The sequence below is a fragment of the Rhipicephalus sanguineus genome, chromosome 8, assembly GCF_013339695.2.
Source record: "Rhipicephalus sanguineus isolate Rsan-2018 chromosome 8, BIME_Rsan_1.4, whole genome shotgun sequence".
NCBI classification, from domain to species: Eukaryota; Metazoa; Arthropoda; class Arachnida; order Ixodida; family Ixodidae; genus Rhipicephalus; species Rhipicephalus sanguineus.
The window spans coordinates 151,216,273-151,231,292 of NC_051183.1; the positions used below are offsets into that span (position 1 = coordinate 151,216,273).

At 49.8% G+C, this 15,020-nt stretch overlaps 1 protein-coding gene across 2 annotated transcripts in view; it reads left to right on the forward strand.

Annotated features, from left to right (window-relative positions):
• Positions 1–15,020, forward strand: part of LOC119402404 (uncharacterized) — a 347,414-nt gene that overhangs the window by 300,937 nt on the left and 31,457 nt on the right. For both annotated transcript variants that reach the window (XM_037669544.1, XM_037669543.2), the window contains exon 14: positions 7,314–7,382. In XM_037669544.1, the coding sequence (XP_037525472.1) occupies positions 7,314–7,382 (69 nt within the window). The remainder of the gene's footprint in view (positions 1–7,313; positions 7,383–15,020) is intronic.

Consider the following 15,020-nt stretch of genomic DNA (forward strand, 5'->3'; position numbering starts at 1 on the left):
CTCGTGATGCGGTGGCCACGGTCGCTGAGCGTTTAAAGAAGTCTATTGTGTTAAGTCCGAGCATGGTTGCAGAAAGCGATAGGAAGAAACGTGTCGTAGGTATTCCGTACATTCATTGCATATCTCACAGGCTAAAGAAAGTAGAAAGTAGATACGGCGTTAATGTTGTTTTCACGACTGCCAATAAGCTAGGTAAGATTTGTGCCGCTGTGCAGAGGAAGAATGAGCGAGTGAAAGACAAGAAGCGGACCGATAATTGTTTCGTAAAACACACCAACAAATTCACTGATTGCCGTACGAGTGTGGTGTATAAGGTAACTTTCAGCTGCGGCCGCTTCTACGTAGGACAGACGGGCCGATGCATTAACCAGAGATTGTTGGAACATAAGAGATCGCTAACAGGAGGCTCACCTTCTAATCTATCTTTACATTGTCGAGATTGTAAGTGCACGCCAAAATTCGATGAATGCGCAGTGTTGTACCGGCATAGAAATGAAGAAACGCGCCTGATGATTGAAGCATGGCATATCGAGAATAGTGGTAGCGCATGCGTGAGCCAACCGTCGATTAACTTGCATAAAGATGAAATCAAATGCCTTAACAGTTATCTTCCACGTAGACCGCCACGTGTGCCGGATTGATAGGTTCGCCGGTTGCATGGGCATGCGCAGATAAGTATTCGTGCCTTCTTTCTTTTCAGCCGTTGTGCGTCTCTTCAGTTGTTAGTCGGCGTTTGTGGTGTCCTGATCTCTTTCTTGTGTCCGTGTTTGCACGCCCTGTCTCTTTTTAGAATAAAAGTAGTTTTTTAAGCCCCGCGCAAACTCCTGAGCCTATGCCACCGCAATAGTAGCAATATGAAATCTAATGCATGCACTAAGAAACACAAAATCACCTATGTTCCTTGCAAGAGTAATGTTGTATATCGGATTCCAATTTCGTGTGGTAAGATATATATAGGTCAAACCGGAAGGTGTATTAATGACAAACTTAGAGAACATAACAACAATGTAAAAAATGGACGTGACGGATGGCTTGCGATTCACTGCAAGACATGTGGGTGCCAACCTGTGTTGAGCGCATGTACAATTGTCGCATCGCAGAACGATAAATTGACGAGAGAAATTATCGAAGCTGAGAACATTGTTAGATTAGGTCCCGAATGCGTCAGCACGCCGTCTGTTAACTTATCTGGTAAAGAGCTCGCGTTTCTAAGAAGTTGATTGTTGTACTCACCTGGTGGCGCAAGAGTGGTGCATAAAAAACTGTGTGCTCAGGAAATAAACTTTTGTTGGTAGTTTGCGCTCTGTGTGTTGTCGTCTCTTCTTTTAGTCCCTGTCTCATTTGCGCAATTCAACCCTCAACGTCAATGAACAGGTTGCAACACTAAAGGAAGCCGGTTTTCCGGAACACGTCATTACCCAAGCATTCGAAAAGATGCGTAAATGTTTGAAGACAAATGGAACACAGGAAGGGGGGGGGGAGATGAACAAACAACCAGAGCAAAAAAGATCGCCAGGCCTGCGCGGAAAGCGCAGCACAATCACAGCGAAAGCTGTAAGAGCGGATTTTCTAGAGCCCGTGATAAAGTCTCTTGTGGCTACTAATACAAGTACATTAGCAACGTACCCACTACGGAACAAATAATAATTTTTGTGAAGTGGGGAAGCACCCACCACGACATAATTCATCATTTTGCGGAGAAGCGAGGTACCATCTGTAAATCATTACGTGCACTTTGTTGATGCGACGGTTCATGACGATGAAGGTTAATGGCTGGGCCATTTGTAATGGGTTAGAAGCTTTAAACGACCCACTAGTTACATAATTCGAATCGTCTGACGCCTGGTCGTTATTTTACTCTCCCACCACGCTATATGACATACGTTAACGTGAGAAAGAGACAGAAAGAAACATGGTAAGAACTCTATTGAGACCCCGAAGAAATGGATGGCTTCTTTGGCAACCAACAGAAGTCCACTTGCAAGGAACCCACTACGCTATAAATCATCATAACTTTTGTGAAGTAGGGAAACAGCCACTCTGCAACTTTTCGTCATTCTGCGGAGAACCGTGGTACCCGCTAAACACCTGTAAGGCATTATGTTCACTTTGTTGATGCTGTGGCTGATGACGATGAAGAAATATGGCAGAGCCCTTTGTAATGGGTTGGAAGCAATTGGCATTGTATGACGCCTGGTTACAGAATTCGCATTGTGTGACGCCTGGTTGTTATTTTACTCTTCTACCACACAACATTGCATATGTTAATGTGGTTCCTTCCCGGTATGAAGCCTATATAGGGTCTTTTTGCAAAGCAGTTTCAAGCACAGGCATGGCTCTGAGGTAGAACACTGGGCTCCCACGCAGAGGGCCCAGGTTCAAACCCCGTTCCATCTCGGATGTTTTCTTCTTAGTTTTACGCGATACTGGTTACGGGCACCGGCGGCGGCGGACAACTACGGTGCCAAAAACGGCCCGTGTTGTGATCTCATAACAGCTTTCGCTGTAAAAGTATACAGTCATATCGTATACCAAGGCTGGGCAGAGGTACTCGGAAAAGTATTCCGGAATACAGATATCGAAATACATTGACTGGAAGCCTAAAATACAGATACTGATACATTTGCCTATAACGTAACGGGATATTTCGGAGATACGTTTGCAAAAGAAGAAAAAAGTATTCCGGAATACAGATACAGCAATACAGATTTATAAGTGCAGCATAATGTTGTGAATAAAGTTCCAGTGCATTGAAACTTTCAGTTAATTTATTTATTTATTACAGTTCTCTCAGCGTCATTAACCCTACGGCAATCGTGGGTTGGTGGATGCTGGAATTCTTCGTGGATAAGGTGGAAACAATTGTGGACAAGGTGGAAAGAATAGTGGATGTGGTGGAAGCTGTGGTGGTCATAATGGCTCATGATGGCGAGAGCGGAAAAAAATGGTGGCAGATGGTGGTGGTGGTGGCTAGCTTCCTTTGGTGTTAAGTGGAGAATGCTGGCTGATGGTGGCGAGCAAAATATGTTTTGGTGGATGGCTTGGTGTTCAAGCTGGATGACGGTGGCAGGATGGAAGCATGGTGGATGACGGTGGCATGATGAAAGTGCACGTGACATTGTGTGAAGTCGCTGTCAGTTCTAATGGTTTCCTGATGAATCTGCAGAAAAATATGTTTAGAGTTCAAAGAAGCCAACGCCAATCATTAAGCTTTCCTGCACACTTTTTTTATTCATGCGACGTCAATAACCGCCTCAAGTTTTCTGGAGCACAAGTGTTGAAGATTGGGCGAGTTGTTTCGTTGGTTCGGCGAGTTGGTTCGTTGGTGGAGCACAGCAGCCGTGAATGTTTATATTTTACGCACGTACTTATCAGGTTTACATCCGCGATGTGCTGCTGCATTGTGATGTTTACAAGTCTAGAAGGGTGTCGGTGTGAACAGTGACAGTAACTCTGTTGCATCGCCGCGCATTTGACCGAGAAGTAAATGAACCCTTCCAGCGGGGAGACCGGACTAACCGCAGCCGGAAAACCCTACATCTGGCGCCCAACGGGTAGGACCCCGCCCCGATATGTTCTGCCCGATCAACGTACGCCGGGTCCCAACAGCCCCTGATTTCGGCCCCCTGCACGGCGATATCGCCTTCGCGGAGCTATGGGCGCTGAAACGGGCGTTCCTGGATATGGCCGCCTACGGAGTCTACGACCTCGTCCTCTTACTTCAGCCGGTCCAGACCCTCATGCGCCTCTGCCTTTCCGGGAGAATGACCTCCGACGAGCAGCGGCGTGCCATCATCGCCCTCGAGCACCTCGGTGCTTACCTCGGCGTCCCGCTGCCCGCGAGGGCCATGGAGGCTGTGGCGCGCTCGTGCGGCGAGGCAGCACTTGGGGCCAACGACGAAGGCGGCGCCGATGCGTGCGCTGACGAGGTCGGCGTCGAGGCTCGTGCGGGCTTGTGCGGCGGGCCGGCACCGCGGGACGTCCAGCGACGCGGTGGCGATGCATCGTCCGCTAGCGAGGGTGCAGCGTCCAGGAAGGGTTAGGTGAACACGGCGTCGGACGACGCGATTTCTGGGGACACGGCCGGTGACTGCGACGACATTGAAGCAGAGGTCAGAAAGTCCCGGGATGACGACGCGGCTGCCGTGAAGAAAAGGGAAAAGATGAGGAAGAAGAGGCGGAATAGGAAGGAAAACAAAAACAGGGACGGGAGAAAAACCGCAGATGAATTGCCGCATGGTGACGAGGAAGCATCATCATCATCATCAGCCTGTTTACGCACACTGCAGGGCAAAGGCCTCTCCCATGTTCCGCCAATCAACCCGGTCCTGTGCTTTCTGTTGCCACGTTATACCTACAAACTTCTTAATCTCATCTGCCCACCTAATTTTCTGTCTTTCCCTCACGCGTTTGCCCTCTCTTGGAATCCAGACAGTTACCCTTAATGACCACCGGTTATCCTGCCGACGTGCTACCTGGCCGGCCCATATCCATTTCTTCTTCTTAATTTCAACTATGATATCCTTAACCCCCGTTTGTTCCCTGACCCACTCTGCTCTCTTCCTGTCTCTTAAGGTTACACCTACCATTTTCCTTTCCATCGCTCGCTGCGTCGTCCTCAATTTAAGTTGAACCCTCTTTGTAAGTCTCCAGGTTTCTGCTCCGTAGGTAAGTACCGGTAAGATGCAGCTGTTATATACCTTCCTCTTGAGAGATAGTGGTAGACTACCATTCATGATTTGATAATGCTTGCCGAATGAGCCCCATCCCATCCTTATTCTTCTAGTTATTTCACTCTCATGGTTCGGCTCCGCGGTTACTACCTGTCCTAAGTAGACGTACTCCTTTACAACTTCCAGCGTCTCGCCACCTATCGCAAAGCGCTGTTCTCTGCCAAGATTGTTCCACATTACTCTAGTTTTATGCATATTAATTTTCAGACCTACTCTTCTACTTTCCGTATCCAGTTCAGTAATCATGAGCTGTAATTCGTCTCCCGCGTTTCTCATCAATGCAATGTCATCAGCGAATCGCAGGTTACTGAGATACTCTCCATTAACTCTTATCCCTAATTCTTCCCAATCTAGGTCCCTGAAAACCTCCTGTAAACACGCGGTGAATAGCATTGGACAGATCGTGTCTCCCTGTCGTACGCCCTTCTTTATTCGGATTCTGTCGCTTTCTTTATGAAGGACTATAGTGGCTGTGGATGCGCTGTAGATTTCTTCCATTATGTTTACATAGGCTTCGTCGATGCCCTGATTCCGCAGTGCTTGCATGACTGCTGATGTCTCCACCGAATAAAATGCCTTCTCGTAATCTATGAAGGCTATGTATAGGGGTTGGTTGTATTCCGCGCATTTCTCTATCACCTGATTGATAGTATGAATATGGTCTATTGTTGAGAAGCCTGTACGAAATCCTGCCTGGTCCCTTGGTTGATTAAACTCTAATGTCGTATTAATTCTGTTAGCAATTACTTTTGTGAATAGCTTGTAGACAACGGACAGTACGCTGATGGGCCTGTAATTTTTCAGGTCCTTGACGTGGAAACACGAAAGCACAAAGACTGTGCGGAGGCCAAGAAGTGACGTGGCGAACGGAAGGTAGCCGAGGTCGTTAAAGAGATCAGGGAGTGGCAAAGTGGTGACGAAGAGATTGGGGAGTTCCGGCATGGTGAAGCCGACGTCGCTGAAGAAGGAAGAACCGAGGAGAATACAGGAGGTGACGACGGTACTGGTGGTTGGGAGGCAGCAGTGAGCGGCGCGGATGGTGAAGCGGAAGTGGATGCGGAGGAAGTAAAATATTACGAGGCGGGCATGGTCCGCGATGGCGAGTGGGACGAGAAAACGAAGTGCGTGGACGCCGGCGATGCTGACTACGATGATTACGTGAACGATGCCGCAGGTGTTGAGGAGACACCCGTTGAAGAAGCTTCGGACAACAGGGCCGAGAAATCCGAGACGTCTCAGATATCCGAGAAAAGTGAGAGGGCGAGACCCGAAAGCCGAATGAGGAATTCGCAACGTCAGTGCTCGAACCGTACAATGAACAGTCTCCGTCGGAGACAATGCATTGGACCATGGCTGAACCGACACCAGTGTACGCTGAGCGGTTTAACAGCGGCAAGTACAAGGACGAAGAGGCAGACCGAAACTATGTCAAGGTGCAGATGTCTCAATGTCGCCCTTCTACCAACATCAGCGAGGCCCGAAGAGGGACCGTCAAAGACACATGCAGCGAAGTCTTCTATGGGGACGTTGCACCTCCATAGCTGCCTAGGCCGCCAGTGTTCGACGACTACCATGTGGAGGAGTGGCCGCCACCCACACGCGAATGGTCCGGGCGGCTACAATGGCAAAACAGCGAAACGGCTACGACAACGGCACCAGGCAACGTCAGCGCGCCAGGAGGTCTACTGTGCCCGCTAGCTCGGTGGGGCCAGTGCTGCACCAGGAGCATCGGCATTCTGGCATGCTCTCGACCGTGGTCATGCTGACGACCGTGGTCGTCAACCTGAGTGAGTCCGGTGCGCCTCCGTCTTCGGACGGCGGCAGAGTTGCCCTCGCTGCGTGCGTGGGCAGTTCCCGCGTCCGGCAGCCCTTGAGGTCCCACAGAGAGTTGTGGGCGGACAGCGCCGGCATGTGGTCGTGTGTGCCACGGGCAGTCCGCCGTGGCCAAGGATAGCCAGGACAGGACACTTGCGCGCGCTACCCTTGTGATGTTGCCCGCGTACTTCTCGCTCACTTTTCTCGGAGGGGAGGGGGCAGTACGGGGGCGCTCGGCGGCTGTGAGCGCGTAGAAGGAAACGACGATCCCATGTGCGCTCGTGTCACGCGGCAGCCGCTGGCAGCGGGCAGTTGCGGCCGAGGCCCGATGCAGTAAAGATGTGCCCCTTTGTGTCTCGGCCTCATAGATTAAGGGGTCAGGGCTAACCGCAGCCGCCAAACCCTACAATAGATAGATAGATAGATAGATACGCTCAAAGTCGCAGAAGTTCGCTAAGAAATGCTTCGCATTTAAAACAGCTCTTTGCTGGCTACTTCGCATTACATCGATTCCCACAGTGCTGGGATCTACGGGATTTTCGTTACGATGTACATCACCTATATATATGCTTGTTTTTCCCAATAAAATTTACCTGCGAGTCAGACGCCTGTCCTGCGCTTCTTTTCCTTCGACCTCGTCCTGTGTGCACTGTTTCAACGAAAGATGAACGCCTACCAACTCGCTCAAGTCTCCATTCCTTTTATCTGCCTGCCTCAGTTTTGATCGTGCATATTTACCTCGCGTTTTTAAATTGTATGGTGCAGGCTGGTCATGTTTTGGAGATCGAAAAAGCCATCCGGGACGTCGCCTTCAAGGACACAGACACACATGTGGTGAGCCTACACTATTTTTTCACGAACAGCATAGAGTTCAATCTAATCATTTTCAAATGAGGATGGCTGCGCGATAGTTTTCAGTCTTGCTTAGTTTCAGTCTGCATTCAACTTATGCCATTTTTTAAAGAGATGCGTGCGTAAAATCCTGGAACATGATAAATATCTAAGCCGGGCGCGTCATATATGGCGCTGTCTGTTCCTCACCGTGTTAGTGTAATATATTAAAGAAATATTTAACTCATAATCGACAACCTAAAAAAAAACGTTGCAAGTACTTTCATATCTTAAATTCCTGTGCTAAGCGTGGCATGCTAAAGAGCTCGAATATGCATATAGACCAGTAAAAGACGCTTATGAACATTATTTTAGTATTTTTAGTATTTTTTTATTTCAGTATTTTTTTAGGTTAGGGCGTGGTAACTGTCTGCAGAACAGCTTTATTTACACCAATATTTTTGCAAAAGGTAACTTGTGATTGCACTCCCTCTTTTTTAACGCGATAGAAAACTGAAGCATGTATACCAACAGCACTTAACTCGGAAAAAGTCCAGAAAGTTTATTACGCAATTTTTAAATGCGAATGCATTTCTTAGTCGGACTATGTAAGGCATCCGGCGTTGTCCGCGCGCCTCTCCGCTCTCACTCCCTCTCCCATAGCAACAGCTGCGGGCCCGCGCGCTTATCCTCGCCCCTAGCAACCGGAGCAGGTGGTGCGGGCGGAGTAGCGGAGAGGGAGTGGAGAGGAGGAGCGCGCTCTGGCGTGTGAGGGCGCTCGCATCGTGGACGCTCGGCGGAGTTCCCGCGTGTGTGGAGAGAGTGTAGGAGAGGGTAGGTGCAGTGCTTCGCCGCTCCTTCTCTCGCCGTTTGCTCTCTCTCATCCCTGCGCCACCGCCTCAATGCAGTGCGTTTGAAACGCGTTTGTAGCGTTTGTGCTGCCTTGGCACAGCCTGAAAACAGCGCGTTCTAAACGCGTTTGTGCTGCATTGAAGGCGGTGGCAACATCCCTGAGGTGATTACGAATGCACGTAGGAAGCGTTCGTTGAAAGAGGCGCCCAAAAGGGAGACACTTGAGCGCGTCGATGTGTCCAGCTTTACGCCAATAAAATTACTACGCCGTGTACTCTCGGCGCAAGAAATGCATTGGCGTTTCCCGACGATTCCCTTCGGGGAGGTGGGGTATTTTTTTGTCTGCAAAATCATTCTCCTTACAGACGCTGGCATACTTGATAATTGATATCGATAGCGACAGCGAGGGACAAATATTGAGCTGTTAAACACATCCAGAATGTCTTTTTTTAATCAACTGTTGCAGTCAGCAGAATCAAAAACAGTTCAAAGAGTTTCTTAGCAGTGTAGCCGAGAGACGTCGCGAACGTCTTTGCATTTTTCGAATGCAATGTCGAGAAGAAAAGGAATTAGACTAGCGGACTCCGATGTGGTGATATCAAAAGACACAAACAGAGCAATTGATGACGACCGCGTTGTTTTATGATCTCAGTACAGAGCCATGTCCATACATTCTCAGGTTGTGAAACAAACAACGCGGGCGTCAAGGGAATGACTTTACTTGGTTGCGTACAATCAGGGCCATTATTCAATGAAAGCATTTGAAGATTAGGAACAGAACTAGAAATAGCAATAAGCTGCAATATTAGACAAGACAGATTTTTGTGATTTTATTGGTATGGCATTTGAAACGAACGTACACATCTATTAATTTATTAAAGGTTGGACAATAATTTCGAGGCTGTAATGGAAAGCTTAACCGCACAGTGGCGCCCCGCGTCATATTTTGTTAAACCTGCATGACACTTTGAAATGTCACTTCTTGGTTGAGGATAAAAAATATGCTCTTTCCTTGATTGTGAGTCACAACCTTTATACCAGCGCCATATGCTGAGGACACGTTACGGTGGGTTCATATTGAACAGCGCAAAAAACGACACAAAAAAGAGACTGTGCAACTGGTTCACTGAATGCGCAATCATGTCAACAATTCGCTGGACGCGTTTCACCAGCTCTCGTCCGAAATGTAGCTTACAAGCCAGATCTTCTACAGCGTGTCAAGTGACCACGAATCTACATTATCAGAAAGCTTATCATACAGGAGTTTAGTTTTGGATTGGCTGGTTAGGTGAAGCGAAGAATAAAAAAAATGGGGAGGGGCGAAGCATGTAGTGAAGGGTATTTCAGCTCCACTAATATGAAACCTGTGGAGGGGCGAAGCATGCTGTGTGCGCCAGTGTCTACCACAGCAAAATCACTGCTAATGTGCAACGAGAGACTGAAGAAAGATTAGACACAGAGCCCCGCACTCCGCTTTTAGATAACGTGCACGCTGCGAATCTTTATTGTTCAAACACGCGCAAGAAAAATCTCCCACCGGCACTACATTACGGGTCAAAATCCAGTGCCATATATAAGGGGTGGCCGGTGAACGGTTGCGCAGCGCGAGCAGTCGGTTTTTTCAGTGAAGAAACTCGCTAGCAGACGCTGTCTACGTCAGTGTTGTCTCTCGCGGGTGAGGGCGCATTATCGTTCCTTGCGAGCTGGTAGTTCAGCGTTGATCGCAGAAAGAGCGTTTCCATAGTCAACGCGCGCCGTTCGCTCTCTCTCTCGCCACAGGGCGAGCGCTGAGGCGGTCGCACCCTCACTCGCACTCAAGCAAATGGACAGGACATGACGGTGAACGCCGCGACAGCAGACGACGATGCTCGCCGAGACCCTAAGGTCCTTCGCCCCTAAAACTGCGGGTAGTTTGCACTAAGTCACGCAAAGCTTGGAACAGCGAAGAACGGACCCGTCGCCGCTCGTACTACCCGTCGACAGACGCGTCTAGCTTCGAGATGCACGGCTTCCTCTTCGGGAGTACGCAGCCAGGCTATGCACTATAATAGGGCGGAGGTTGCGCCCGATGTCTCCGTCGGTGGGCGTGGCTTAGTTACTGCACATGCACGTCTTGACAAGGTGGTGCGTTATCTGGTCGCCAGACGACGCGATGCCTGCGTTCACTTTGTTTACAGCGAAACCTGTATATGGCTAGGTGAAAAGAAAAACCGTTCGCCACATGTTTCGATAAAGGTCTCTATTGGCTTCGCCGTTAATTACATCGTTCTCTACGTCGCATCCAAGCGCGCGCGCCATTGGCTGCGCCGTCAGTGACGTCGTCTCTCCGTCGGACCCAAGCATGCGCTCCATGGTGGGCGGATGCTTGGCGAAGGCGGCGATGAAGCGGTAGTTCCGGCAGAGTAGCGTCAACATGGCAATGGCACAATGCGTTCGCCGGGGCCAACTTCCGCTTTCGGCGAGAGTTTCTTGAGCGGCACTTCGGCCACGGCGGCGACGTCTGCGACCGCTTGTGGTTTCACAACAACCTGGCTACGATCGACGGGATCCCGTCTCAACAACAACGGAAGAATGCCATGGAGGTACTGACGCGGTGGTTCCCCAGCTGCTTCCGACGTCGGTCAGTTTCGGGTCTGTCTGACATGCAAGGAATCTCTAATCAAAGGCAGTATGCCAAATTTAATCCCGTCAACGGCTACGTTTGCCCACTGCGTCTGCGCAAACACGGTCTGCTGGCACAAATGCAAGAAGGATGTGTTCGCAATGACAACGCAAAACGGCAAGCCAGCGGCATTTCGAACTTTGTCTGCTCCCGAAGTTCATTGGGAACTCTTAACTAAGCTGCTCTAATGGATCAGGGTACACGGTGACGACACGCAACGCTGGTTCGTGCAGGAAATGGCGTTCCTCGAATGCGACGAACTTTGAAACAGTGATCCTGTGGCGTGTGCAATATACGTCAACGAGCTCTTCGACGTCATCCTCAACATCCTAAAAGACCAGCGGACTTCGCCGTTCAAACCATACCAATAATAGACCCTTTTCGTAGAAGAGCGCCCCAAGCGCCCTTCACGCGAACTACCAGAATCCGCCATGTTTAGGCCGCCGCAGCAAACGACACTCTGCGAGACTCCAACTGCTGGTGCGTGACGTTTCGCTAGCGCAGCAGCCAGCTCACGTGTTGTGAATCGTGCCAGAAACTTGTTGCTAAAGATAATTCAAAAGATGTGTTCCGTTGTGTCACCAACGAGGCTACCGCGACGAGAACAAAAAGGGCGCCACGGACATTTGAAAATTACCAATGTAAACAACTACATGTGCTCCACCTCAGCAAAATACACTGTCAGCGTCATTATGGTCGTGGAAGCGGTAGGCCGTGTACGTCGGCATGTTGTGGATTTGCACGTAAAATACTTGTCTGCGCGATGAGTGTTCCACACTCGCCGCCATGGCTGCGATTAACGCTGACTAACACTCCTAGGTTTAAATCAACATATGCAAACTGGCCAGGATTTGCCCTTTGATGGCGGATAAGCAGCCGGCTGCCTGCTCCAAGAAGCACGCCACGCGATACACCGAGTGTGTCAGCAATGTGGTATATAATATTCCCCTAAGCTGCGGTAGGGTGTACATCGGCCAAACAGGCCGGTGTTTCAACGATCGTGCAAGGGAGCACCGCTTGGCGGTTAGCAGCAACATGGGCGGGCACTTGGCAGACCACTGCAAGCGCTGTGGTTGTGCGCCACACTTCAACCAAACCACGTTTCTTAGGAGAGCAAACAGCCGCACTGAAAGGGAGACAATTGAAGCGTTTCTAATAAAGAGGGCAGGTAGCCAGTGCGTTAGTGCCCCATCACTCGATCTAAGCGAGAAAGAAGCTATCTTTTTGAAAGATAGCATTTAGACATGTAGAGTTTCGATTGTGCGCTATTCATTTTGCCTCTCACTAGGGTTGGCACGTGTTCATAGGTGCTGGCATGTTTTCATAGTTTGATCGCGTTAGTGCAGTTCCGGCGCATGCTTTGTGTTTGTATTTATGGCACATGATGAATTGTTAGTTCTGCGATGTCTCAATTTCTGTTATGGGATTACCTTGTTCGGCATCGTATATAAATCGGCGCGGTTTCTGATAATAAACAGTTGGAAGTTGGCGCCCGTGTCTGTGTGTTCGTGTCTTCGCTTCGTCCCCGTCTTCTTTGCGTCATTACATTTTTTCCTCAAACTTTCCTTGGCGTTATTGTCTGTTAGTTCTCATTAATATTGTGTCTAACAAAGATAAAACGAGCCCTTAAAAATAATTTCCTTTCCTTCATTCATAGCAAGGGTCTCGTCCTGGCAGACTTAATGCCTTCAGGTAGTATGCGAGGGATTATTGGTCAGCTGCCACTCGTAAAAAGATCACGTGCTACGTGACGCCAATAGGCAAAAAAAGAGTGTTCCACACTCGCCGCCATGGCTGCGATTGGCGCTGACTAACACTCCTAGGTTTAAATGAACATATATACCCCACAAAGTGGACGGAAGGATGACCGCCGCCGTAGCTCAGTGGAAAAGCATCGGACGCGTTATTCGAAGGTCGCAGGTTCGGTCCCTGCCGGCGTGAAGTCATCTTTTCGTCCACCTTACTTTCTTCACATTTATATTCTAAATATTACAGATAACACCCCCTATACTTTCCTTGGCGTTATTGTCTGTTAGTTCTCATTAATATTGTCTGCGCGATGGATAACGCGGTATGGACCCTCGTAAGCGCGTTGCGGTGGCTTCCAACATCGCCAGGTTTGCGGGAATATGGGCTGTAATGCGTTTGCTGACAGCCTGGTTCCGGTGCTAGAAATGTGCGGGATGAAACTCGCAGTCTGTCGATGTAGTCGGCAGGTTAAGGGCATATTGGTGAAGTGGTAGGGCAGTAATGACGCCAAGCCACTGTAACAAATATATTTTCCTGGACAAAAGGACGAGGCTGGCATACCAGTTTTCGTGAAGCCTCGGAGGACCTGACTATATTCCGTTTCACGCATCAAGTGCAACGCTGTTGAAGCTATGCAAGAAGTTTGGTCAACAAAATATATAACTCCGCGCGTCTGTTTTCGTCGCTTTTCGTGGTTGTGAATGCCTCTGCGGGTCTAGCACAAGCCTGCGCCTGGGGCGTGGCGACCGGCTTATCTTGATGCATTCTCAGCCTAAAAAACGCCAGGCCTGCGCTGAAACCACAGCATATGGGTCTACTAATACCAGTACACTAGCACGGTACGCACTACGCCATAAATCACAATTTTTGTCAAGTTGGCAAGCACCTACTAAGCCATTATTCGTCATTCCGCGGAGAAGCGAGGTACCAGCTGCACGTCTGTAAGGCACTATGTGCACTTCGTTGACTCGACGACTGATGACGATGAAGAATTATGGCTCAGCCCTTTGTCATGGGTTGGAAGCTTTAAACGGCCCACCAGTTATGCAATTTGCATTGGGTGACGCCCTGTGGCTATTTCCGTCTCCCGCCATGCTGTATAACATACGTTGACGTGGGAGAGAGAGCGGGGGGGGGGGGGGGCGAGGGCGAAGAACTTTACTGAGACCCCGAGCAAATGGATCATGCGCTTATGGGCTTCCTTGGCAACCAATACAAGTGCACTTGCGAGGAACCCGCTGCGCTATAAATCATTGTAATTTTTGAGAAGTAGGGAAGCAGGGACTATGCCATTTTTCGTTATTTTACGGAGAGCCGTGGTACCCGCTAAACGCATGTAAGGCATTATGCGCACTCTGTTGATGCCGTGCCTGATGGCGATGAAGAATTATGGCGGAGCCCTTTGAAATGTGTTGGAAGCATCCAACAACCTACTCGTTGCGCAATTCGCATTGCGTAATGCCTGGTTACAGAATTCGCGTCGTGCGATGCTTGGTGCTTATTTTACTGCTCTAACACGCTACATTGAATATGTTATTGTGGTTCCTTCACGATATGAAGCCTGTATAGGACCTTTTTGCAAAGCAGTTTCAAGCAGCGGCATGGCTCAGAGGTTGAATACTGGGCTCCCACGCAGAGGGCCCAGGTTCAAACCTCGTACCATCCTGGAATTTTTTTCTTATTTCGTTTTAGGGGCGAAGCTCCTTATGCCGTGGGTCTGTCCATCCTCCGTTTGTTTGTAGCGTTGTAGTAGCCACCTCTAGCTCGTGAGAAGCGCGCGTTCTGGTATGCAGTAGAAGAAGAAGACGACTTTGACGAGTGAGACTCTCGTGCGTGTTCGCCTGTGTGGTATTCTTTCTTTACGGCGCGCGTTCTGGTATGCAGTAGAAGAAGAAGACGACGTTGACGAGTGACACTCTCGTTGCGTGTTCGCCTGTGTGGCGTTCTTTCTTCTTTACTACGTCTCGTGTTTTCAACGACACCCGAAGACATTTCAGAAGTAACGCGCCATGAGGCTCCCTCTTGGCACGCTTTCTCTTTAGCTCGGAGTCGCCAGGTGGAAGACAAGGCTGCGGAACGGAAGGCACGGAAGGCGGAGGCAGCGCGCGCTCGCAGACAGAATCCTGAGGTGAGAGCCCGCGAGGCCGAAGCTGCACGTCGACGCCGCGAAGCAGATTCCGCCGTTCGAGCCCGCGAAGCCGAAGCTGCTCGACAAGCTGCACGGCTGCGGCGAGCAGACGCCGCCGTTCGAGCCCGCGAGGCCGAAGCTGCTCGACAAGCTGCAGGGCTGCGGCGAGAAGACCCCACCGTTCAAGCCCGCGAGGCCGAAGCTGCTCGACAAGCTGCACGGCTGCGGCCCGAAGACCCCGCCGTTCGAG